The sequence below is a fragment of the Emys orbicularis genome, chromosome 3, assembly GCF_028017835.1.
Source record: "Emys orbicularis isolate rEmyOrb1 chromosome 3, rEmyOrb1.hap1, whole genome shotgun sequence".
Taxonomy (NCBI): Eukaryota; Metazoa; Chordata; order Testudines; family Emydidae; genus Emys; species Emys orbicularis.
This window is the reverse complement of record NC_088685.1, coordinates 189,977,189-190,004,791: the sequence shown is the minus strand read 5'-3', so window position 1 is coordinate 190,004,791 and position 27,603 is coordinate 189,977,189. Positions and strand designations below refer to the sequence as shown.

Here is a 27,603-nt window from a genome sequence, read left to right as displayed (position 1 = left end):
GTAACCGTTTTTTCTTCATCAGGTGCCTGTTCATGTCCATTCTATGTTAGGTGACTCACAAACAGTACACAGGTGGGCTCGGAGTTCATGGACATGTTGACAGCAACACCACTCTTCTGAAACTGACATTATCCCGGGCCTGTTGGTTAATGGCATAGTGAGATGTGAAGGTATGTACAGATGACCAGGTTGCGGCCCTGTAGATATCCTGGATTGGGACCTGCGCGAGGAACACTGCTGACAAAGCCTGGGCTCTTGTGGAGTGAGCAGTTAAGATGGCCAGAGGTGGAGCATTTGCCTGCTCATAGCAAACCCGAATACAGGCAGTTATCCAGGACGAGATCCTCTGGGCTGACACAGGTAGCCCTCTTATCCTTTGCACTATTGCTACAAAGAGTTGCATGGATTTGCAGAAGGGTTTAGTCTTTAACGTTCAATGAGTGAAGCTGCCATTCCTCAGAGTTCTTGTGAGGCTTCGGGAAGAATACTGGCAGGAAAATGGCCTGATTGTTATGGAATTGTGACACCACCTTTGGCAGGCAGGCTGGGTGGGGGCGTAGTTGTACCTTGTTCTGGAAGAACACCATGTAAGGCAGTTTTGATGTAAGGGCCTTGATTTCAGAGACACTTCTGGCTGAGATGATCGCCACCAAGAAGGCAACCTTCCAAGAGAGAAGCAAGCAGGGGGCATGATGCTAGTGACTTGAAGGGGGGACTCATGAGTCTCGACAGAACCAGGTTTAAGTCTCATGGAAGGACAGGTTTGCAGACCTGAGGATAGAGCCTCTCCAGCCCCTTGAGAAACCATACCCTCATCTCGTGGGAGAACACTGACCTGCTGTTCACCGTTGGGTGGAAGGCTGAGATGGCTGCTAAGTGCACACTGATAGACGCAAGGACCAGGCTCTGCTGCTTTAAGTGGAGCAAGTAGTCCAAGATAGACTGAAGGGAAGATTGAGACAGAGAGGGAGCTCGTTAAGATGCCCATGTCAAGAAGCATTTCCACTTAGCCACAGGGGAGGGATAGTTCAGTGGTTTGAGCATTGGCCTGCTAAACGCAGGGTTGTGAGCTCAATCTTTGAGGGGGCCATCTAGGGCAAAATCAGTACTTGGTCCTGCTAGTGAAGGCAGGGGACTGGACTTGATGACCTTTCAAGGTCCCTTCCAGTTCTATGAGATAGAACTATCTCCATTTATTTAGGTAGGTAGCCCTGGTGGACGGCTTTCTGCTACCTAGCAAGACCTGCTGGACCTGTTCCGAGCAAGCCTGTTCCTCTGGGTTCAGTCGTGGAGTATCCATGAAATTAGGTACAGCGAGATGAGGTTTGGATGAAGCAACCAACCGTGGTTTTGTGAAATTAGGTCTGGATGTAGTGGGAGCAAGACTTGAGCTGCTACTGACAGATCTAGGGGCATACCAAACCAGTGTTGGCATGGCTATGCCGGGGCTATAAGAATAATTTTCACCTTGTCTTGTTTAAATTTTAGGAGGAACTTGTGAGTCAGAGGAATTGGGGAAAGGTGTAGAATAGGAGATCTGTCCATGGGAAAAAGAAAGTGTTGGAGAAGGAGCCTGGGCTGTGCCCGTACAGTGAGCAAAACTGATGGCATTTCCTGTTCTGTGTGGTAGTGAACAGGTCCACTTGGGGAAGCCCCCACCTTTGTAAGATGAACCTGGCAACCTCTTGGTGAAGGGACCACTCATGGTGAGAGGAAAAGGATCTGCTGAGGTGATCCACCATTACATTTCAGGCTCCCAGGAGATGTGACACCTCAAGATGAATGGAGTGCTTTGTGCAGAAGTCCCACAGATGGATGGCCTCCTGACACAGGACCAAATATAGGGCCCCTCCCTGCTTGTTGATATAGAACATGGCCACAGTATTGTCTGTCAGGACTTGCACCACCTGACCTGAGAGTTGGGGAAGGAACACTTGGCAAGCTAAGCGTACTGCCCTGAGCTCCCTGACGTTTATGTTCAGGGACTTCTTCTTGGGCCCTGAGGCCCCAAGTCCTGAGCTTGTTGAGGTGGGCTCCCCACCCTAGTTCTAACTAATCCAAGATTAAAGCTACTGATGGTTGAGGGATAACAAAGGGCACCCCCATCATTACCGATCTTGGGTCTTTCCACCATTCCAGGGAGGTGAAGACTAGGGGAGAAACCACAGAATCTAAATGTTGTCTGCTCAAGGAATATACTGATGCTAACCACATCTGGAGAGGCCTGAAGTGCAGTCTTGCATGTTGAACCATGTAAGTACATGCCACCATGTGCCCCAGTAGCTTGAGGCAAACCCGAGCTGTCATAATTGGGTGGACCATGACATTGGATATCAGGTCCAACATGGTCTGGAATCAGGCCTCTGGCAGGAAGGCCCTGTCTTGGGTCGAGTTGAGCACTGCCCCAATAAATTCTATTCCCTGAGCCAGGCCAAGAGTTGATTTCCATTCGTTTATCAGCAGGCCAGCACTTGGAAGGTGGCTTGGACTGTGCTAATGCTGTTCTGAACTTGAGCCTGTGACCGACCTTTGAACAGCCATCATCAAGGTATGGGTAGAAGCCTCACCGTCTGAGGAAGGCTGCTACTACCACCATACACTTCATGATAACCCAGGGGGCCGCCGATAGGCTGAAGGGAAGAGCGGTGAATTAGTAGTGGTGCTGACCCACGACAAACCTGAGAAATCTTCTGTGGCCACAGAAGATAGAAATGTGAAAGTATCCATCCTTTAAGTCAAGGGCAGCATACCAATCTCCGGGATCCAGGGAGGTATCTGTTGAGGCAACGCCGGTCCAGAATGGGCTGGAGGCCCCCTTTGGCCTTTGGGATTAGGAAATATCAGGCGTAAAACCCCTTTCCTCTCAAGTCTTGTGGAACCTCCTCCACAGCCCCCATTTGTAGGAGGTATTGCACCTCCTGGACAAGGAGTTGCTCGTGAGAAGGGTCCCTGAAGAGGCATGGAAAGGGGTGTGTGGCAGGGAGGGGATAAAAACTGAAGGGTATAGCCAATTGTCACTGTACTTAGAACCCAATGGTCCAATGTTATATATGACTATGCTGGGCTGAAGTGGGACAGACAGTCCAAAAATAAAAGTGGAAATGGATCTGAAGTGGTGACGATATAGCGGCCTCTGGCATACCTTTAAAAGGCCTGCTTGAACCCCCACATAGTACCTCTGAGACCCCAACTGGGAGGTTGAGGTGGACAGGAGTGGTTGGTGCCGATTGTAACCTCTCCCTTTTCTTTTGTAGGGCTCTTGTCTTGGAGACACCGAGAAACAAGGAGTTTGCTGGGGCCCAAAGTGCTTCCTGAAAACTGATGGAGCATAAAGGCCTAAGGATCATAGGGTGGCCCTTGAGTCCTTCAGGCTGTAAAGTCTCATGACTGTCTGCTCTGAGAATAGAGAGGAGCCCTTGAAGGAGAGGTCATGGATGGACTGTTGGACCTCATGAGGAAGCCACGAGGACTGGAGCCAAGAATGCCTCATGGTGACAATAGAGGCCATTATTCCAGCTGCCGAGTCAGCTGCATCCAGAGCTGCCTGGAGAGAGGTCCTGGCCATATTCTTTCCCTCTTCCAAGAGGGCAGTGAACTCCTGCCTTGAATCTTGGGGCAGGGAGTCTTTAAATTTAGCCAGGGAGTCCCACAGATTATAATCCTATTTTGCCAGCAAAGCTTGCTGGTTAGAGATACGTAGTTGAAGGCTACCTGTCGAATAAATCTTTCTTCCGAAAAGGTCCAGTTTCTTCATCTCTTTTTGTTTAGGGGTAGCGCTCAACTGGCCCTGCCTGTCCCTCCTGTTTGCTGCAGACAAAACCAGGGACACTGGAGGGGGGGAGGTGCAAGTACAAGTATTCAAACCCACTCGCTGGTACATAATACTTCTTCTCTGCCCAATTTGAGGTGAGGAGCAAAGAAGCAGGAGTTTGCCACAGGGCCTTGACTGGCCCCATCACAGCCTCATTGATGAGTAAGGCCACCTTGGATGGAGTTGCTGCATCCAGGATATTACTAAGGCTGTGTGATGTCTCTTTAAGATCCTCAATTTCCAGACCCAGATTTGCAGCAATCCGCTTCAAAAGGTCCCAATGGGCCCTGAAATCATTCTGTGGAAGAGGACACCTGGTCCCACGACAGCCTCATCTGGAGAGGATAAGCAGGAGGCTTGCACCACAGGAGGGGCTCCCTCTTCTTCCTCAGCCCCAATGACATCCATTGGAGCCAGCTCCTGAACATCGGTACTGGGGTCGGGGTCCAGTGCTGACTGAGAAGGAGTGAAAGCCTGTCTCTCGGAAACCACTGAGTAGGAGCAATGGGAGGGAGGACCCAGTGCCGGGGGAAAACCCCAGGGGTTCCAGTAAGACCACTGCATTGGCCAGTGACCCACTGGCCAGGTGCTGGGGTGGGGGGCCAGTTTGGTGCCGGAGGAGCACTTCGCACTCACGCCAAAGTGCTCGGCACCAAATTGTAGTGGCTCTGGTCTGGTCTGAGGGCAGCTTCCATGAGGATACCCTTCAGCCTAATGTCTGTCCTTTTTAGTGCGGGATTTGAAGTCCCGACAGATCTGGCAATTGTCCTTCAGATGAGTTTCCCCCAAGCACTTCAAGCAGCTGGAGTGTGGGTCACTCACGAGCATAGGTTTGCCACAGGATGCACAAGGTTTGAAGCCTGGAGACTGAGGCATGCCTGGCCCATGGTGCAAAGGAGTCCCTCAATGACGGAAGCTAATTATGTACATTAATTCTAATTTCAAAAACTATATACACTAAACTATGATAACTAAGAACGAAGTGTTAGAGTCCAAAAAACACTGGGAAGAAAATCTTGCTGAAGCAAGAAGGGTCATTCCAGCAACAGTCATGGGTGGTAAGAAGGAACTGAGAGGGTGCATAGCCAGTAGCGCCCCTTATACTGGCACACGAGTGCACAGCTCCAGCAGGCACTAGAGCTGGCCCAATGGATACCACTAAGGGAAAAATCTCCAGCAACGGTACGCAGGGTGGGCACATACCTAACATGGAATGGACATGAACAAGCACTCACAGAAAAATATTGAATATTAAGAGTCATAATGACTGGCTTCCCCTCTCTTCCCCCTCTTGTGCTCAGAAAGCATGAGTAACCTCATTCTCACACTTTTGTGATGAGTGTACCTTTGTAGATCATGTTCTGAACTTCCACAGCATGGAAAAAAGATGACAAAGCACCCTTCTATTTTTACTATGGAACATGAAAACTGCTCAAAGATATTAAAAAACATTATTGTCAAACAAAATAATTGTTTAAAAATCTGTATATAATCTATCCGGTCTGGTAAAATTCAAAAGGCATTATGCACAGGCATTAAAACTTTATATTGTATTAAAATGTAACATCCATTATCCAAATATATCAAAATCCACTCACAAATAATTGTATTACCTTTGTATCCTTGTTCAGTCTCCCTGAGATCAATTTTAGTTATTGGCTTGAAATCGTTGTCCCATAACCGAATACAACCATCTCTCCCACCAGTGGCAAAACCTTCCTCACAAGCATACATACTAAAAATTCCAGCCTGTTAATCAATAGTATAATAGTTTTGAAAGTTGATAACAATTTAAACATAAAAACAAATCCAAGTGTGTTTGAGTATGCTCTTGTTAAAGGCCCAACTGTTAAGAACTGTTAGATAATACTGTTTAAAAGACAAGATGCTCTCCACTCAGAAAACAACCAAACACACAGGTGACAGTTTATTTCAAGTGCTCTCTTACCAATCCATTGATTGTGAATTATAATGGAACTTTTGTATAAATGTCATACACATAGCGTACATATGTTACTATAAATTAAATTTAATGAATGTTGTTTCAAAAGAGTATTAAGTAAATGATGGGACACTTACAATAAATTGTCACCCAGAATAAACAAAAACAAGCAAACAATTGACACAAATATTCTTACAGGTGAAGAGATGGCTCAGACAATGTTTCATGAATTCATTTCAGGCATCATTTGGAATCTGATATAAACTGAAAGCGTGTGAATTTCATTTTTTGTTGGCACAAAAAGTATCTACTGTAGTTTGAATTGCTTTTTCACTTTTAAAAAAGGCAAAATTTATGGATTACCATGTTCTTCTACATTAAAATATTTTTACAGTACTTGTTAGAATGCTTACTAATGTATCACCCACCTTGTCTCTAATATAATATCTTTTATTGGACCAACTTCTGTTGGTGAGAGAGACAAGCTTTCAAGCTTACATAGAGGTTTGGGAAACTTAAATCAGAGTGTCACAACTAAGTACAAGATGGAACAGGTTGTTTAGCATAAGTAGTTAACACATATTTCAAGGGATCATTCAAGATGAAGTGGCCATTAGTAGGTTATAGATTATTGTAATAAGCCATAAATCCAGTGTCTCTATTTAGTCCATGATTTTTAGTGTCTAGCAAAGTTATGAATTTAAGCTTCCAGACTTGTCTTTTGAAAGTGTTATGCAGGTTTCCTTTGAGGATGAGGACTGATAGGTCAAATATAAAGCGATTGCTTTGTGAAAAGTGTTCACCCACAGGTGAGGTGATGTTTTTGTCTTTTATCATTTTTCTGTGCAAGTTCACCCACATAGTTGTTATTGGGGCATTTAGTGCACTAAATGAGGTACACCACATGTTGTGATAGGCATGTGTAGAGCCCATGGATCTTGAAAGGTGTGTTGTGGGATTTTTTTTTTATCATTGTAGTAGTGGAAGATATGTCTGCAAGTTTTGCATCTGTTGTTCTGACAGGATCTGGTGCCACTTTGAGCTGGTATGTCCTGGTCTGTGGGGAGCTTGTGTATGATGAGGAGGTTGGAAAGGCTGGGAGGTTATTTGAAGGCCAGAAGAGTGGGTTCAGGAAAGATTTATTTCCGGGTGGGGTCCCCATCAAATATGGGTTGTAGTTGTTTGATAATACCCCATATGGGTTCCAGTGATGGGTGGTAGGTGACAACTAGGGGTGTGTGGTCAGAGGGGGGGTTATTTCTGTATTGAAGCAGGTCCCCCTGAGGTATTTGGGTGGCCCATTCCATGATGGAACTCTATTTTTGAATATTACTGTGATTCTTCATACAATGTCAGCAAAGCTGTGTTTTTCTTAGGCTCATAACTACTGAGACTCAGCAACAACTGTATATTGAAGTTGTTGTTTCTACCAAGGTTCCAGAAATATGCTATAAGAGCTACTCAGGGGATTTATAACACTGCTCTAAGGAAACAATCCCTATCCACATGTTACAAAAGGTAACATGAACATATGTAATCTAATTAAGGCATTAAAGTTGAATGTTTAGGAATATGAAATAAACATTTACAGTAGTAAAATATGCCTCTGATATTTTTTAGCTCCAATGTTCATCTACACTGAATAGATTGAGATTTTTGTTTGCTTCAAATTACATTTTTAGTATTTAATGAGAGTTTTTAAAATCATTTCCATGTTATGTGAGCAAGCCAAAGAGGAACTCCACTGTAAAGCAGATTTGCTCATATTCTTTTTGCCTTGGTTAATGAGAAAAACACATAAGATGCTTGTTATGCTTAAGATCTCATTTTTATGAAAAACCTTGGTACGGAATATTGGGAATCCTATTTTAAATAAGACTAGCACATTAGAATATATGTTTATACAATTAGTCTATTCAGAACTGAAGCCACTTTAAAATCTGTCAAGATGATACCTTACATTTAAGTCTGTTCCGTGAAATCAGTGTCAAAACTACAAACAAACAAACAAACAACAGCAGCAGTTCTGTCAGTAGAACAAAATACCATAGCTAATACTTAAATACCTACATAATCAGAGTATAAAGTGAACAATTCATAAAGTCTTACTGAACACTATACATTCTGTTATGATTTGACACAGATTAGAATCTATTGAAATATCAAAGATCCATTACAGTTCTTCAATTCAGTGAACAAGGTTAATTTTCATAAATTAGAATTAAAAACACAACTTACACTATGAGCTCCTTGTATTGTGCGGACTAAGTTTAGCCCTTTCCAAACATAGATGTCTCCATTTAAAGCACCAGAGTACGTGACATCTTCTTTTGCACATGCTAAGCAAAGGATAGTTTGGAGATCTCCTGTTTTGCCAAATATTCCTCTTTTTGCTGTCAGTGCATTTCCACACAACGTCCAAAACTATTAAATGTAAATGATACATGAAGAGAAGTCTCTGCAGCATTTTTGGTTTTGCAATCAGTTTGCAGATCTTACAGACATATCTCCGCAGGGCCGCCCGGGGGGGGGGGGGAGGGCAAGTGGGGCAATTTGCCCCGGGCCCCACAGGGCCCCCCACGAGAATATAGTATTATATAGTATTGCAACTTTTTTTTATGGAAGGGGCCCCCGAAATTGCTTTGCCCCAGGCCCCCTGAAGCCTCTGGGCGGCCCTGTATTTCCGTATTGTTCAGTAACTGAGCTAGACACTCTTGCCTCTTAACTGACTGTTCCATCATGCTACAAATAACTTATAAAGAATGGGAAACTACCACAGTATATCTGAAGTTCACATATACAATGTGATAGTTCAATTTTTTGTGTGTGTATGTATGAAACTGAAAAATAACTCATGGTGTTTTATTATTGTTACCCTCATTCTTCTAATAACCTCACCCTCACTTTGTCTGTCGCCTTTTCATGCGTGATATGTAATAGAATGGAATCTTCTTAAACAAGGGACCTGTCTTATTTGTTTGCAGAGCTCCATACATACCTATGGGTTGTAGAAATAAAAAATAAATAAAACTAAAGACCAAGTCCTGAGGTCTTCTCTTATTACTTATTCATGTAAAATTCCCATCCAGTTTGCCTGATTGAGGATCAAGTAAGACTCTCAGAATTTGGCCCAACAGTAGTGTGTGCTGATAGGAAGTCATGAAAGACAAGAAGATGAGCCATTTATAACCATTAGATTGTAATCTGAGACAAATTAAGAACATGCTTTGGGCATTTATAACAAAATTCAGATCTTGATATGAACTTCCTTAGAGTTGAAAGTGTTTGGATCAAGGATTTTGGTTTGGGGCCCATCTCCAATTTCCATATCTTTTTAACATAGGCCTAACATAGGGGGGAGGGATAGCTCAGTGGTTTGAGCATTGGCCTGCTAAACCCAGGGTTGTGAGTTCAATCCTTGAGGGGGCCACTTAGGAATCCAAGGCAAAAATCAGTACTTGGTTCTGCTGGTGAAGGCAGGGGGCTGGACTCAATGACCTTTCAAGGTCCCTTCCAGATCTAGGATAAGATAATTAATTACAGGTGTGGGGGGGAAAAAAATAATGGAGATATCCTATCTCCTAGAACTGGAAGGGACCTTGAAAGGTCATCAAGTCCAGCCCCCTGCCTTCACTAGCAGGACCAAGTACTGATTTTGCCCCAGATCCCTAAGTGGCCCCCTCAAGGATTGAACTCACAACCCTGGGTTTAGCAGGCCAATGCTCAAACCACTGAGCTGTCCCTCCCCTGTGGAAGGGGAACATTTTCCACACAGCTTTCAAACTTGGGGAACACTATACTCTCCACCCTAATTTTTGGTTGGCTGCAGAGGGAGAAAGAGGAGGCAGAAAATTATACCTAGCTTAAGACTCATTAGAACTCATAACTGCTGCCCCATTAACAACAGTTTAGCAAAATAATTCAGCAGGAGGTGGCATATCCAGTGCAGCCTCCACCCCAGCAGGGGCTATTGATGTGGACACCGCAGCAAAATGAAGACAAAAACATGAATGGAATAAAGCGGCAGGCTGCAACTTTTATTAAACTTTAACAAAAGGGAGGGGACCTACTTGTCCATCACCCATATTCTCCTATACCAGGCATTTAATTGGCTCCAATGAGGGGATTATAGGGCTCCTTACCATATAACACATAACGCAGGGTGACTCTCCTCAGCCTACCCCCAGGACTCAGCTCTCTCTGAGTCCCATGAGGGGGACAGAGGATGCAGCAGGGTAGGGACCTCAGCCTATGAGGGCCACAAGGTCTGCCTCTATCACATGAGCCCTTCACCAAAATCCCAGTCTTTTACCTCTTGGAGCCGCTCATTTTAGTCTCTTAACCACACTAGAAACCAGCTGCAAGTTGTGATAAATAAACACCATCACTCCAGTACCTCAGTCAGGCAGTAAGAGCATTCCTATTTAATCCACTGTGGCTTGAAGATGCTGCAAGGATGCCAAAAGATTCTCTGGTCTTCTGCCAGTTGGCCCATGGAAGAAAAAATTCCTTCCTGACTCCCTAAAAAGGCGATCAGCTAGACCCGCAGCTCCTGTCTGGCCGGGTTCCCATTCCTAGTTCGGATAGGTAGGGTGGGCTGCTGGAATGGAGCTGGAAGAGGCTCCACATTGTCCCTGCAACAGTTAAATCTTGGGAGCTGGGGAATGTTGGCCAATCTGCACCCCTCTCCCCCAGCTGGCCAATGGGTGCCTCCCAGGGGGAGGAGCTGAGTGTCTCCCTTCCTTGCTACTGGGACTGTCCCCCTTTCAGCACTGACCCCGCCAACTTCCCCACCCATTGACATGGATGGCCAGCATTTCTGACTAGGCAGGAGGTAGCAGCTGTGATTCCTGCCTACAGCAAGCTCAGCAACAGACTCAACTCCATTCCAGCCTGGGGCCCTCTGGCCAACTGTCTATGGGACACAGATTGCCAGGACTGAGTATCTACAGAAGAGAGAACTCAGACACTGCTCCTCCTGCTGCACCACTTAGGGATAATTTTATATGTGGCAAGTCACTTTTGCCAAGACTTTTGCTAAACTTAGGCACCTAACTACATATTCAGGAAGCTAAATTAACCTGATCCTGCGAAGTAATTAATAAGAAAAATAAGAATAACACCTACCTCTTAAATATGTTTTCATCTGTAGACCTCAAAGCTCTTCACAATCTTTTAAATGTATTTAAAAGTCAATGGTACTTATTCATCTGAAATTGCACACAGGCTTTGAGAAATGTGGAAGGTTGCAGGTCTGGCTTTGATACCCAGCCTAGCCATTCAGCAAAAGCTCAGCTGTAGTACATTTCAGAAATAGTTTGGATTGCTTGAATAGAGAGAAGCTCAGAGAAAAGACTACACTCTCCCCATTTCTCCCTCCCCAAATATTAATCTTGATTTTACAATGCAGAGTAATTACCCTATAGTATAGAGCGGGAGAAGCTATTTATTTTATCTACCTCTAAGTTCAAGCAGTGATCCCATCCCTCTAACCTTAAGATGCAGAAATAGTATGGACTACTGTTTGTACATCTTTTGATGGGAATCCAAAACCTAATCCACAAACATTTTAACACACAGTTTTCTGGCATGCCTTAATCTATATCTGTTTGTTTGAATGGTTAATTATGACCATTTTAACAGAGCACAGGTGCTAACTAAAGATAGGTTTTGAGAAGCAGCTTGCAGAACACAGAAAATGGCATAACTACTGCCAAAACCACCTCACAGTTTTGAAAATAGTGCAAGTTTAGGGGTTCAAATTTCTCAGCCTCCAGAGCTAGAGAGATTAGCAAGTTTTCTAAAACTTCTGTTTTTCCCACCCCTAATCATGTGAAATAATTGCCATCTAGTAAAGATGCATCTCAAAGACGGGGGAAAACAGAAAACTTTGTCAAAGTGAGAGACTTCCCTCCAAGCTTTGCATAAGCCCAAGGAGGTTTTATCCAAAATATGAACCTTTCAGGGGGGATTTTCATTTTGCTTTCAATTTTACTTAAATTTTAGTCCTATTTAAATTTTAATACTAGACAACAAAGTAAGGCAGCAGGAAGGCAATTTACAAATATGTATTTAGGTCCTCAAGTGCCTCCTGTGCAAAATTGTGTGGAAGGAACAAATACTAGAGCTGTGGAGTACTCAGGTTCTCTCCCCAGTTCCATGAGATCAGAGGTACAGAAAAGGCAGGGAGCTGGGCCAAAAAATGGACTGGAAAACCAAGGATCTCTACGAAACCTGACTCCCAAAGCTGCAGAGGATGTCCAGCAGCATGGAGTGACTCCTCTCATACCTTCTTTGTAGTCTCTGTCCAGACTGTGGCTGAGCAGTTAGGATCCCTATCTCATTCATAAGAACATAACATAAGAACGGCCATACTGGGTCAGACCAATGTCCTGATTTAGCCCATCTAGCCCAGTATCCTGTCTTCCGACAATGGCCAATGTCAGGTACTTCAGAGGGCATGAACAGAACAGGTAATCATCAAGTGATCCATGGTTCTGCAATTTTCTTAGCTTGAATAAGTGAAGCAGGGCTCCATCAATCCTTTCAGACCTTTTCAGTGATGCCTTATTGAGACTTAACTAGGAAGAGATAACTGAAGACCTTGATGAGCAGTTTGGTGGAATAGAGAGGGCAGAAGCCAAAAATGGGAGTGAGTATTGGTAAATATTAAGACATTAAATGTTTATACTTTGCTTGTTAAGCTGTCCTGCACTACAGTCACTTCGTATTTCTGAAAATCTGCCTCATCATGTTGAATTGGCTGCAAACCTAGAAATCTAGATAGTGTTCATGGGGTTTGGGGGTGGCAGGAAGCCACCTACTGAAAGAAAAGATGGCAAGCAGTTCAAGACATCAGATGACTTTATAAACTTTAACAAATTAAAATATAAAAGCAACAAAGCCAATTTACCTTTATATGTTTCACTCCACAGCTAACCATTCTGTTTGGCTGATATGGATCCCAGGAAATATCAAAAATCTGTTAAAAATATTTAATTTGAATTATAAACCAGTTGAATCTGCCATATATTTAATTTGCTTTTGCACATTTTTAAATGCAGTTCCATCGCTCAGTATTTGATTCAATTAATAGCATAAACTTTAGGTGAATGTAATGCTGTTTGACATGAATGACAAGTATAACTATAGCTAGACTGAGAGATAATGCAGACATGTGCTTGCAGGCTTCCGCACACAGCTCAGCCAGCAGACCTTATTCATAACTTGCACAACCCACCTATTCTAGTCCCAAGAAACTCTTGAACAGAGAACATTTACTGTGCCAAACTGGGGAAAATAAAGTGCAGGTTGTGTGATGTGAGCTAATGTCCCCCAAAAGTTAAGAGGAGAGACCATTACTCATCTTCACTCATTACCTATGGGAAAAGGTGTACCCAGGTCAGGTTAGGTGATATAACCCAATATGCCACCTTTTGTAATGCAGCTAAAGTGGTAATATACACAGAAATAAATTTACATAATAAAATTACATTCGTCATTTTGGCAAGCAATATATATTTTTGTCTATAATACAATGTAAGCATATTTCAAAATTAAGGACTAGATCCCACATTTTTTACTCAGAACAAACTCCTGTTGAGGTCAATGAGAACTTAGTCTAAGTAATGACTGCACAATCAGGCCCTCAGGGAAATATTGTATAAAGCTTGAAAATGAAGAGTTTATACTATGGTCCAAACTTTCAAGAGTGCTGCAGTTTTTGGGTCTCCATATTCAGACACTTTACAGGGGCCTGATTTTCAGAAAACACTGAGCAGCCAACCTCTGAAATTTAAGGTGTCTCAATTTGAGTACCCAAAAATTGAGGCACCCAAATCACTAGTTTCTTTTTAAAATGTAGACTAGTGATATTCAGACCTCAGAGGTTCAGGAGCCAAATTAGCAATCAACATTACCCAAAAGAGCCACAGTAGTGTGAATTCATTGTTTCATTTACTATATATATATATATATTATATATATATATACACACACACACCCCTTGCCTAATTTCTCCATTTTGATTTAAAGCACAGTAGCTACTCCAGTCAGCTAACAAGTATTTTATCATATTAAATATGCAACCAATTAGTATAATAAACAACACTGTCTTTCAAAATATAAAGTGTAAATCTTCTTTATAGAAAGTTGTGATTTTGAAGTATTTTCTAAGTACTATACTTCTTAAAATATGTAAATGACAGACTGCAGCAATGCCTTATGACCCCCTCACACCAGAAAAGACAGTTACCTTTTCCATAACTGGTGTTCTTCGAGATGTGTTGCTCATGTCCATTCAACTTAGGTGTGTGTGCTCACCACATGCACCGGTGCCGGACGTTTTTCCCTCAGCACTATCTGTAGGGGACTGGCTATGGCACCCTCTGGAGTGGCTCGAACATGCCATGGTATATAGGGCACTGCTGGTTCCCCCCACCCCTCAGTTCCTTCTTGCCAGAAACTCTGACAGTGGGGAAGGAGGGCGGGTTGTGGAATGGACATGAGCAACAAATCTTGAAGAACACCAGTTACGGAAAAGGTAACTGTCTTTTCTTCTTTGAGTGCTTGCTCATGTCCATTCAACTTAGGTGACTTCCAAGCAGTACCCCTTGGAGGTGGGTAGGAGTTCATGGACGTGTAGATTGCAACACCACTCTGCCGAAACCAGCATCGTCTCTGGCCTGCTGAGTGATGGCGTAGTGGGCTGTGAACGTGTGCACCGAGGACCACGTCGCAGCTCGAAATGTGCCAGAAAGGCCACCGAAGATGCCTGCGCTCTGGTCGAGTGGCGGCGGAGGGACTCCCACCAACTCACAGCAGGTCTGAATGCAAGAAGTGATCCAGTTAGAAATCCTCTGCATGGACACTGGGAGGCCCTTCATCCTATCAGTTGTAGAGATGAAAAGCTGAGTCGACTTACGGAAAGGCTTTGTCCGATCTAGGTAGCAAGCCAGGGCCCTTCTTACATCCAAAGCTTGAAGGCACCTCTCTTCACTAGTCTCATGGGGCTTAGGGCAGAAGACCTGGACAGAACCAAGTTGAGATCCCACTGAGGGACTGGGGACCGAACTTGAGGAAAAAGTCTCTTGAGACCTCTGAGGAACCTGACCGTCATGTCATGGGAGAACACCATCTGCCACTGGATGGGCGGATGAAAGGTGGAAATGGCCGCCAGATGCACCCTGACAGAGGAGTGTGCCAGGCCCTGGTTCCTTAAATGAAGCAGGTAGTCTAAGATTGACTGCACCGAAGAATGCAAAGGGGAGATGCCCCATTCGGCCCTCCTGCGGGAGACCCTCGTCCACTTTGCCAGGTAAGTCTGTCTGGTTGAGGGCTTCCTGCTCTCAAGGAGGACCTTCTGGATCCCTTTCAAACAGGCCTGTTCCTCAGGGTTCAGCCACACAACATTCAAGCCATGAGGTGGAGGGACAAGAGGTTGGGGTGCAAGAGTCGACCATGATCCTGTGACAGCAGGTCCAGTTGGTTCGGCAGGGGACATGAGGGATCTCCAACAGGCTCGATAGCATCCCGAACCAGTGCTGGCGAGGCCATGCCGGGGCGATCATGGTAACCTGTGCCTTGTCTCTCTTGATTTTCGCTAGGACTTTGCTGATGAGCGGAATCAGAGGGAACATGTACATCAGGCTTTCTGCCCACAGCAGGAGGAAGGCATCAGGGAGGGAGCCCTTTCCCAGACCCCGTCTGGAGCAAAACCTGTGGCACCTCCTGTTCTGCCTAGTGGCAAACAAATCCACTTGGGGAGCTCCCCACCTCTGGAAGATCATGTCGGCTACCTCTGGGCGGAGCACCCACTCGTGGTGAGAGGAGAAGTCCTTGCTTAGGTGATCTGCTAACACGTTCTTGGCACCGGAAGGTGACATACTTCTAGGTGGATTCCATGGTCGATGCAGACATCCCAAACACGGAATGCTTCTTGGCAGAGAGCTGAGGATCGCACTTCCCCTGGTCTGTTTATGCAGAACATTGAGGGTGTGTTGTCCATCAGGACTCTGACCACTTTGCCCAACAGGTGAGGTAGGAAGACCATGCACGCACTGTGCACCGCCCTGAGTTCTTTGATGTTTATATGTAGCATTGTTTCCACTGGGGACCACATACCTTGGGTCTGGAGGGTGCCGAGGTGCGCCCCCCAGCCAAGGTCTGAGGCGTCCAAAACCAACTCGCTGCCATGTGACCTAGTAGGCGCAGGCAAACCCTGGCTATGGTTAGGGGAAATGCGGAGACTTCCGCGATGAGGTCTGTCAGTGCCCTGAATCTCTCCAGTGTCAGGAATGCCCTGGCGCAGGTCGAGTCGAGCACCGCTCCGATGAACTCTATACTCTGTACCAGAACTAACATGGATTTTTTGTCATTTACCAACAGGCCGAAGCAACGGCAGGTGGCTAACAGCATCGCGACATGCCTTTGGACCTGGGACCTGGAGCTGCCCTTGATCAGGCAGTTGTTGAGGTACAGGTAGATCAGGATACCCCAATGTCTGAGGTAAGCAGCCAACACCAACATGCACTTGGTAAATACCCATAGTGCTGTCGCTAGATCAAATGGGAGGACCACAAACTGATAGTGGTTGGGACCTACCATAAACTGGAGGAAGCGTCTGTGTCCCTCGAAGATGGCAATGTGAAAGTATGCATCTTTCAGATCGAGGGCAGTGTACCAGTCTCCCAGATCCAGGGAAGGGATGATGGAGGCAGGGAGACCATGCGGAACTTCAGCTTCGCTAGGAAGCGGTTCAAGTCTCACAGGTCCAGGATAGGTCGTAGACCACCCTTGGCCTTTGGGATTAAAAAGTAGCAGGAATAGAACCCCTCGTTCCTGTACTCTGGAGGAATGACCTCCACTGCACATAGCTGCAGTAACCCCTCTATCTCCTGCGCGAGGAGACTCTAGTGAGAAGGGTCCCTGAGAGGGATGGGGAGGGGAGGTGGGAAGCAGGGTAGAAAGTAACTGAAGGGTGTAACCCCGTGCCACCGTACTGAGGATCCATCAGTCCGATGTTATAGATGCTCACGCATGGAAGAAAGGAGAAAGGTGGTTGGAAAAAATAGGGGAGGGAGGATCCTGGGAACAGACCAGTAGCTCGCCCTTGGGCGTACCCTCAAAATGAGCACTTGCCCACCTACTTATTGTGGGTTGAGCTCGACTGAGAGGCCTGCGAAGGCTGTTGGCTAGGAAGCCTCTTGTAGCCTCTGGATTTCTTATGGGGAGACTCCTGGTGAGGGTGGCTCCCCTGGCCCTCAGGCTGCTGCGGCTTAAACCACTTGTGGGCAGGGCCAGGAACATACAGGCCCAGCATTTCTCTTGGAGTCTGTGTTCTTAGGGGTAGCCCTGGGTTGACCTTGTCGCTCCCTGTGGTTAACAGCTGCTATCACTAGGAAGTTGGGAGCAGGGTGGGTGTACAGGTACTCATGGCCTTTGGATGTCACAAAGTACTTGCACTCAGCCCTCTTGGAGATGGGTGGCAGGGAGAAGGGAGTTTGCCACAGGGCATTAGTGATCTTAGAGACCCCATCATGAATAAACAGAGCCACCCTGGCTGGTGCTGTGGAGCAGAGGACATCGAAGAGAGATTCTGAAGGCTCCTCTAGCTCCTCTGCCTGAAGACCCAGGTTGGCAGCGACCCTCTTAAGAAGTTTCTGGTGCGCTTTAGCATCATTTGGAGGAACCGGGGGAGGGGGCCCCGTTACAGCCTTGTCTGGCGACGACAAGGAAGATGCCAGTGCTGTAGGGTCCTCCACAACCATTGGTGGCCCAGTGGCTTCTTCCCCTGCTCCCTCTTGGACCTGCAGGGTCCTCGCACCCGAGGTTTCGTGCACCAGAGGAGGGTGGTAGAGAGAGGCAGCTGGACTCTCCAAGGCTCCGGACACCGAGCGGGCAGCCTGGGAGGGCTGGGTAAACCCACGGGTTCCATGGGTACCACGGTGTCGGCCACTGTGCCTGAGGCCCCGGGGCCGGTTTCAGTGCCGACAATGTAGCCGGTATCGCTGGTACCGGAGCTTGTTCCACTGTCAGGGAACCTTGCTCTGAACCAGGGCTAGATCCTGAGCGGTTGCTCCCAGGTGACCAGGACGGAGTGGAACGGTGGCTCTGTCACAACCAGTGCCGGTCACTCCGCCTGAAGTCTGATGTGGAGTGGGATCTTAGGGATCGGTGGCGCTCGACGGATCCGCAACGGCTTGGAGTCGGCGATCTACGTCCTGCACTTGACGAGCGGTACCGGTATGAGGAACAGGACCGGGAGTCAGAACAGGCCTGGTGCTAGGAAGCACCCGCACGCGGTGATGCCCTCCTAGGGGATTGGCGACAGTCCGAGGAATGGTAATGTTGATCCCTCGACGGGTCCCTGGAGCGGTACCGCGGTCTCAGAGATACCGGGTGCCGAGACCGGTACTTCTGCCAGTCGGGCGAGTGCCTCCAAGGGTCTGCACCCAATGGCCACCGAGCTGCGCCTCGAGCCTCTCTGCCCGTGGCCAAAGTCCAGGGACCGAATGGGGCTGCGCTGTGTCTGCCTTTCGCAGTCAGATGCGTGGCGGCTACGGGAGGGCGAGCACTGGCAGGACATTCCCTATGACGGGAAACGGTGCTGCTGAGGTGGGGACCAAAGCAGTCCGAACGTGGGCTTACCCCATGAATGGGGAACCACAGGAGCCGGTGTGGGCAGCACCGGGAGGGACATGATCTCCTGCGCTACCTGCAGGGCCTCTGGCGTGGACCGCACCCGGAGCTGACAGAGGCCTCTGCCGCTATCCGGGGTAGCTGACCGGGAGCCGGTTGGGCTACATCACTCCACCGGAGCTTGGGCCTGAGATCCCAACATGGGTGAAGAGTTGCCCAGCCTGGGACCTTGCTCACACCCAGTCTTATCCTTTCCCTTGCGGGAGGTTGGAGACCAGCCTCGCCCCACCTTCTTGAGCTTCTTGGTTGGAGCCAGGGATGGGGACCAGTGCCAGCCAGTGAACGGTCCCAGTGGGGCGCTGCGTACCGAGGTCATGGTACTCGGCTCTGAGTCAGAGCATTGCTCCGGTGCTGGGTTGAGGGCCGACTCCATAAGGCGCGCTCTTAAACAAATATCGTGCTCCTTCTTAGTCCTTGGCTTGAAGGACTTGCAAATTTTGCACTTCTCACTAATGTGTCCTTCACCCAAGCAACGCAGACAACAGCTGTGTGGTTCACCAGTGGGCATAGGCCTCTTGCAGAGATCAAAGCCTGGGAACCAGGGCATTCTCCGTCCCGAGGAAAAGTCCCATTCGGGACCTACGAAGTCTCTAACTATAGCTAAGGGATTTACAAACACTAACAGAAAACTATTATACACTATAATACAAGAGATAACTAGTTTGTACGAACGAGCAGCAACAGCACAAGCTGAAGCAGCAACAGTTCCAGCACTGTCACTGGCGGCAAGAAGGAACTGAGGTTGGGGGGAACTGGTGGCACCCTGTATACCATGGCATGCACGCGACACTCCAGGGGGCGCCAGAGCCGGTCCCCTACAGATACTGCTGAGGGAAAAGCTTCCGGCATTGGTGCATGTGACGAGCACACACACCTAAGTTGAATGGACATGAGCAACACATCTCGAAGAAGAACAAAAACATTCAACCACTAGAATTTAGGATCAGATTAGACAATCCCCTGCTGAACACCCTTTTGCTTTCGCTGTGGGGAGGGCTTGAAGGGCTAAGCCTTGAAACACTTCAATCATGGCTTAGAGCAGGGGTGGGCAAACTACACCCCGTAGGCCACATCCGGCCCGCGGGACTGTCCTGCCCGGCCCCCGAGCTCCTGGCCTGGGAGGCTCACCACCGGCCCCTCCCCCACTGTTCCCCCTCACCTGCAGCCTCAACTCACTCACTCTGCCGCCGGTGCAATGCTCTGGGTGGCGGGGCTGTGAGCTCCTGGGGCAGCGCAGCAGATCCCGGCCTGACCCAGTGCTCTGTGCTGCGTGGTGGCGGTGGTAGGGTGACCAGATGAGGGGAAGAAAATATCGGGACACATGGCGGGGGGGGGGGGGGGGTGCCCGCCGGCAGAGCAAAAAAAAAAAGCCGAGTCCTGCCGGCTGAGCAAAAAACAAACAAACACAGTGCTGACGGATATCGGGACAAGATCAGTCGGGACACGGGACAGACACCGAAATATCGGGACGGTCCTGATTTTATTGGGACGTCTGGTCACCCTAGGTGGCGGCAGCAGTGGCAGCATGGCCCGGCTCCAGCCGGGTGGCACGGCTGTAGCGCTGCCAGCCACTGGTGCTCCAGGCAGTGCGGTAAGGGGGGAGGGAGCAGGGGGGGTTGGATAGAGGGCAGGGGAGTTCGGGGTGGTGGTCAGGGGGTGGGGGTGTGGATGGTGGTCGGGGGGGAAATGGGGTTCAATGGGGACAGGGGTTCAGGGGGCAGTCAGGAAGGAGGGGGGTGTTGGATGGGGCGGCAGGGGGCAGTCAGGAGCAGGGGTTCCAGGGGCAGTCAGGGGACAGGAAGAAGGGGTGGTTGGATGGGGCAGGAGTCCCGGGGGGCCTTCAGGAATGAGAGGAGGGGTTGGATGGGGCAGGGGTCCCGGGGGGGCTTCAGGAATGAGAGGAGGGGTTGGATGGATCGGCGGGGGCCCAGGGGCAGTCAGGGGATAGGGAGCGGAGGGTGTGTGGATGGGGCAGGGGTCCCAGAGGTGCCATCAGAGAACAGGGGGGGTTGGATGGGGCAGGAGTCCGGGTGCGGGGGGGGGGCAGATAGGAGGTGGGGGCCGGGCCACGACCCCCTCCCCTAACCAGCCCTCTATACAATTTACAAAACCCGATGCGGCCCTCAGGCCAAAAAGTTTGCCTGCCCCTGGCTTAGAGAAACAGAGCCTGAAACAGCTCCCATTGAAGTCAGTAGCAAAACTTCCACAGACATCAATGGGAGTTGCACCAGACCCTAAAAAAGTAATTTTGAAAAGCGAATAAAAATATTAATCTTGATGTGTTAGAAATATAGTACACAACAGTGAAGCACTGAATTCACCCAACTCACAAACACAGTATTGTTTTGTTCTGCTGCCACTATTTATGTATATTCTATCATGTGAAATATTCACAGATATACCATGCATAGTAAAATATATATGCACAATGAAAAGATTAATTTATCTTCATATATGTGTATGTTTATGTGTATGTTTTTTTGACTGGTGGTGAAATTGCTTTGACATTTCCTAACTTTGGGCAATATTCTCCACTCAGATCCACTTGATGGACCTTTCTGTGGACTAACCTAATGAAAAAATAATACAATATAGAAACAAAAATACATGTTATCGGGAAATGCTCCGGACAAAATTCAGATAATTCCTTCTATATGATTACCCTATCTGAATGGCCAGTAGCTGTTGCTAGTAGTTTTCCTTTCTTCCAATCCCAAATACATACTGTATTTTTGGCATCCAGTCCCACTGAGGCTAAACACTAAGGAAAAAAAATAATCTAGTTAATTGAAGATCAGCCCAAAATAAGTCTTTCAATTAAGCATTGTATGTGTACAGAAGGATTTCTCCAAATATGACTCAAAATAAAACTAAATTGCTAAAGATACCATCAAGATATCCATGTTAAATATTTGTTTAATATTAGGACATGCCAAAAATTCTAGTCTTTTCTAGAAGCTTGACATTAATTACTTGACTTTTAAGTGTACCAAACATAGGTTAAATTCATCAGAAGATCTGAAGAGCTTGCTTCAGTAACACAACAATCTGGCATTCACATCTTACTGAACTGTTATTAACAGTAAATGGGGGATTAAAACACTCCTCTCCCACCACCCACACCACCACATTTCATTATGTTTATGGTGCTCATTTTTGTGGACTTTTCTAGTATCATTTTATAACTGTAATTTACCTTTTAATTTTCAATTTTGTTTTTGAAAGAATGCATAACTAATTATTTTAAAAGCTTAATACAAATAAATGAACTCCCCTCTCCTAAGAAACAAGAATCCCTTTTTGTCCAGGCTATGGCTATAAACAAACAGGATGAAGAAGAGATGTTTAAGATATAAATTAGCATCCAAGTCTCTTCAAATTTTGCCTAATTTCACAGGTCCTTAGGAGGATGCAGGAACATAAAAATTGTCCTGTTGTATAACACCAGTGGTTCATCTGGTTCAGTATCCTGTCTCTATTAGTGGCAAGTACCTTGTCTGCAAAAGATTATTTTCTTCACATTTCCCACTGTTGATATCACCGGTACTGCTATACCAGGCAAAAGAGCAAAAAAAGGCACCAACTCATGGGGATTTGCAGGAATACAAGGCCATGTGCCTCCATGCTTGGCTATCCTCTCCACACCTAGACAATCAGGGAACACTGAGCCAGGAATTGTCCTCTATGCCTCCATCAGAGGGCATTTCATGGCATAGAGGGCAATGAGGCAAAGTTAATATAGTGTAGTGTAGACACGATAAAATCGATCCCCGATCGCTCTGCCATCGACTCCGGAACTCCGCAGCGAGAGGCGGAAGCGGAGTCGGCGAGGGAGCGGCAGCGGTCGACTCGCCGCCATCCTCACAGCCAGGTAAGTCGACCTATTCGCGTAGCTGAAGTTGCGTATCTTAGGTCGACCCCTCCACGTAGTGTAGACCTAGCCCTAGTCACGTGCCACCTGAGGCACATTGCACATACGCTAAGAAGAATTAAATCCCAACCAAGATAAAAGGAATTGAAGCTTCTCTTCAATGAAGAGGGTATGAAACTCTGGGATAAGGCAGTTCTTCAGGAAAAGCCTAGGAACATGCAATTTGGGGATAAAGAATAGTTTGAGATTTATGTTAGCGTTATCTGAATTACCAGAAAGGGGGTAAATTTGGACTATGCATACACTATATCAGGGGTCGGCAACCTTTCAGAAGTGGTGTGCCGAGTCTTCATTTATTCATTCCAATTTAAGGTTCCACATGCCAGTAATACATTTTAACATTTTTAGAAGGTCTCTTTCTATAAGTCTATAATATATAACTAAACTATGGTTGTATGTAAAGTAAATAAGGTTTTTAAAATGTTTAAGAATCTTCTTTTAAAATTAAATTAAAATGCAGAGCCCCCCGGACCAGTAGCCAGGACCCGGGCAGTGTGAGTGCCACTGAAAATCAGCTCGCGTGCCGCCTTTGGCGCACATGCCATAGGTTGCCTACCCCTGCACTATATGTTTTATTAGCAGCAGGGTAGGAACTCCAGCTGCTTATATAAAATTGTGGCACAAAGGCTGAACTCAATTTTAACATCTTTATACTCTTAGTAACAAAAATAAAACTAATTTATTTTGGAATTAAGTGTAAAGAAAGAAAAAAGTGTCTAAAATAACTTTTTGGCAGTCCTATTACTTGAAACACAAAAATGGTCAATTGTAGTGCACATTTAGGGTTGCCAACTTTCTAATTACTGGGAATTGAACCCCTGAGGCCTCCCCCCTGGCCCTTCCCCGACAGCCCCGCCCCCATCCTGCCCCTTCCTCCTAGCTCTGCCCCCACCCTTTCCCTCACAGCTCCATCCCCACCCCTTTCCCCCAGGCCTTGCCCATGCTCCGCCTATTACCCTCAAAGCCCCGCCCCAGTCACTTTCTCTTTTCCCCCACCCCATCACTTGCTGGATTGTCTCCACCTCCTTCCCCGCCTCCCCACACTGGGCTCCCTCTGCTCCAGGGCTGGGATGGGAGCTGCTGCAGCCTGACAAGAAGCCTACCTGCAGGTAGGAGGCAACACTGGATAAGCAAGGGCTGGTGTCTGGTCACCACATCTGACCGGACACTGTCAAGTCCCCTTTTCTACCGAACTTTCCAATTGCAAACCAGGCACCTGGCAACCCTAAATGGCACCCAGACACAAAAGCCAAAAACTGGTCTGTCCGGGTAAAACCCAGACAGGTGGCAACCCTATGCATGTTTGAACTATGTTTAAATATGTAAAAATATCAGCTCTGAATCTGCAGGCTGTTCCATAACGGGTAGAACCCAGCACTTTTGAGAAGCCTACTGACTTCAGCGCAGAACAGCTTGTAATATGGGTCATAGTTAGTTCCTGATTCAAGTAAATTGTTTCCTCATTAATTTTACGGTAGCTATGAAAAAATTCTGAAGATGCAAAATATAAAAAATGTAGCTATCAACAAAACATATCTTCATCTATATGCAAATTGACAGCTCTTTTCTTTAAAAATTTGTAAACTATCTAGGCCATAAAATCTGATAAAGAAAGTAACATTTTCTCAATCAAACAGGAAAAAAATTTTAAGTGGCAGTAGCTCAGACTGGTGTGCTGGATATTCAGGCTGTATTTTACTTTAGTATTTAATTATAAAAAATTTGAATAGCAAGTTTATACTAAATACAGGCTGGGAAGGATTAGATTTTTATCTGTAAATGTCTATAAACCTTGATTTCACTGTTCACCCCCCAAAAACTGATGAAAAATATATCCACCAATAATAATTGTAATTTTCAGATAGGAAAAATAAGAAAAACAGTACTTGAGAACCTATTAGAGTGTGATCTAAGGATACTTTATATACTTTGACATGATGATGACAAGTTGTGTTTTAATGGTTATAACACTTTAACTGTTTGAATCTCAATGATTATTGTAATTAAATAATTATCTGTCTTTCCCCATTATTTCTCACAACTGTGAAAATGTATCTCCATAAAAATAAAAAAAATGGCTTAAAACCCATAATTTTGTGCAACTGTGAAAATAAATACAAGTATAAAAATACTTAAACATTATTATCCATCAAAATTATAAAAAACCCAAATTCTCCCAAGCCTAACTAAATATATTTGTCTCTGAAACTCGGCATCTTATTAAGTATACATAAATAAAAATGTGTACATAAAATATTTCCTGATTTAAACTGCAGATTGATCTTTTATAATGTTTTACCGATGATAAAGTATAGTAATACCAAATTACTGTGGACAAATTGGAGAGAGTCCAGTGGAGGGCAACAGAAATGATTAGGGGGCTGGAGCACATGGCTTACGAAGGGAGGCTGAGGGAACTGGGCTTATTTAGTCTGTAGAACTACCTGAAGGGGAGTTCCAAAGAGGATGGAGCTAGGCTGTTCTCAGTGGTGGCAGAAGACAGAATAAGAAACAATGGTCTCAAGTTGCAGTGGGGGAGGTCTAGGTTGGATATTAGGAAACACTATTTCACTGGGGGGGGGCGGGTGAAGAACTGGAATGTGTTACCTAGGGAGGTGGTGGAATCTCCATCCTTAGAGGTTTTTAAGGCCTGGCTTGACAAAGCCTTGGCTGGGATGATTTAGTTGGTGTTGGTCCTGCTTTGAGCAAGGGATTGGACTAGATGACCTCCTGAGGTCTCTTCTAACCCTAATATTCTATGATTCTATGAACATGTAGACAACCTTATTCTCCCTTTTCAGCCCTAGTTATTTATTGGTTTTTCAATTTTAAAATGCATTCAGTGTAAAAGGATGAGGGGTGCATTTGAAGGAAGTGAGTAATACATATGTAGGCGGAATCTGTCTAGTCCCAGAACAGGACACACATTTCCCACAATGGTGTTCAGAACCTAGAAGTGTCTTGGCCAAAATGGAACTGTTGACAGCTATAAGCTCCATGTACCTGGTTTCCAGGAGTCCATGTCCCTCCTGGTCTCCTCACCCTCAAATCCATGCCCTCCAATTCTGGCTCAGCCCCACAACTAAAGCTGCAAAGCTTATACTCAGCATCTGGTCAGTTTATATCATGTTCGTAAAAATAATTCTTTATATCTTTGGAATTCCCACACTAAAACCCAACCTCAACCCCAACCCCTACTCCCACTGCATGTCTAGAACACTGTTACACAAGGTCAACAAATTTGGAATCTGTAGGGTAAGGGGCCAAAATTTGAACGGTATTTAGATGCCTAAAGATTCAGATAGGCACATAGTAGGATTTTCAAAAGCACTTAGTGGTCTTAGGCACTTTTGAAATTCCAACTAAATGCCTATCTGCATCTTTAAGCACTAAACTACCTTTAACAATCTGTCTCCCAGTCATTTTGGAGATAGGAGGACACAAGAAAGTTAGGAGATTTTGGGACACAATAACATTATAACTCTCTTCCCATTTTTTCCCAGTCTTCCCAGAAAGACTGTACACTGGGGATGAGATATGGTGTATGAAATTTCAGAGGGACTGGTTTCCTTTTTTAGGAAGTTGGGGGAAGAGAGTTGAAAATTGGGCTTGAAATAGAAAGCAAGCTTAAATCTGGAGCAGCAACTTATAATAATGTTAATTAGTTGATGCTGCGCAATGTAAAGCACTACATGATAACTATTATTATTATTACAATCCTATATATGTACTGAGTGTTATTACCTTTATAGAGAAGGAAGGAAAAAAATTAGCCGTTGAATTGGTTTAACACCCGTGACCCTTGAAATTTCCTAAAATTCCTCATTCCTCTCATGTCTATTAACCATTTCACAGATCTTTCTATGTTACTAGGTAGCAAAATTAACACTCACATTTATTAATTTAAGACTAAAGTAATGTACTCTTACAAATAAGATATGTTAAAGGGAAGTTGCTTCTGGCAGTGTCCTTCCTTGCAGATTAAATTTTAAACTGAGTGAAAGGATGTTAATTTACATTAAAAATTAAAGGTAGTTTTGTTCCATATGAGACTATTCTCATCATGGTCCAATTCTGCCCTCAGATACAGACAATCCAACGCTCAGTGATGTCAGTGGGAGCATACCTGTATATCTGATTGTGCAACCCAAAACGAATATAGCTGACTGATTATTTTTTTAAAATATGCAAATTCAATTCTCTCTCTGATGGGATTAAACTTTGAGTTACATGGGGAAGACTGCACAAGGTGAAATGTACCCTAGTGCAGATGGCCTCTAGAAGGATTTAGGCACCCATAAAGGTCCTTAAAACTAACATAGGGTAGGAATTTTAAGGTGTGACAAAAATTTACACAGTGGAATACTCCAGACATTGATAGTACAATATTACACAGGTAATCTTTCTGTAGGGATGAACTGTTCGGAATAATTTGCTCAGGTCTCTGTGTGAAGCACAAATATGCATTCCTTTGACACTATTTATGTTAAAGTCCTTGTGGTTTACCATTACTTTTTCTTCTAGAAATTTACTTATTGTGACTAATAACGAAAAATCCAATTCTCCATTTATATTTGACTTCCATCTTTCTTAAAATATCTAGTTAATCATATGGTCAAAACACTCTGATTCTCAGAGATTTTTGTGAGTGATCTTCTGTTTGTTTGTTTTTTGCAGGATTCCAATGCTAAGCTCCAAAGCCATACAGTTTTTCTATTTCAAACACTTTATTAAATTAAATTTACTATGCATTACAGCTGGTGAGACTCCCTTAACAGTGAGACCAATGCAGTTCTGCTGCTCAAGGAGGGACAGGACTGGGGGGACACAGTGAATATCAATATACTGTAGAAGCTCTCTGAACAGTAGGCGCAGGTGAACACTGGCTGGTTCTGAAGACCAAACAATCACTGTGCAGTTCCTCCAGTACTAACTCTTCAGGAGATAGGGCTGCTTTTGGCCATGGAGGGCTATGTCTACCATCTGCCCAGTGCCCCACACAACTACCTGGAGTGCTAGGCTGAGGTCTTGGCCCCAAAAGCATTTCTTTTTGAAAAAGAGAGATATTTGCAGTATTTTGGATCCTGTATTAGCATTAAAATTTTAAACTACAGTATTCAGTGCTCATGTAATGCTATAATTCTATATGCAGGCTACATATATAAAAATTTACTTCTATGTGTAAACTTAAATAGAAGAAAAAGAGAAATTGAAAATATA

At 45.4% G+C, this 27,603-nt stretch overlaps 1 protein-coding gene across 2 annotated transcripts in view; it reads right to left on the bottom strand.

Annotated features, from left to right (window-relative positions):
• The window catches only part of EML6 (EMAP like 6), a 373,229-nt gene that overhangs the window by 232,269 nt on the left and 113,357 nt on the right, over positions 1–27,603 (bottom strand). For both annotated transcript variants that reach the window (XM_065401031.1, XM_065401032.1), the window contains exons 3-6: positions 21,115–21,213; positions 12,667–12,735; positions 7,992–8,177; positions 5,425–5,560 (exon numbers count right to left, since the gene is read on the bottom strand). In XM_065401031.1, coding sequence (XP_065257103.1) covers positions 5,425–5,560; positions 7,992–8,177; positions 12,667–12,735; positions 21,115–21,213 — 490 coding nt within the window. The remainder of the gene's footprint in view (positions 1–5,424; positions 5,561–7,991; positions 8,178–12,666; positions 12,736–21,114; positions 21,214–27,603) is intronic.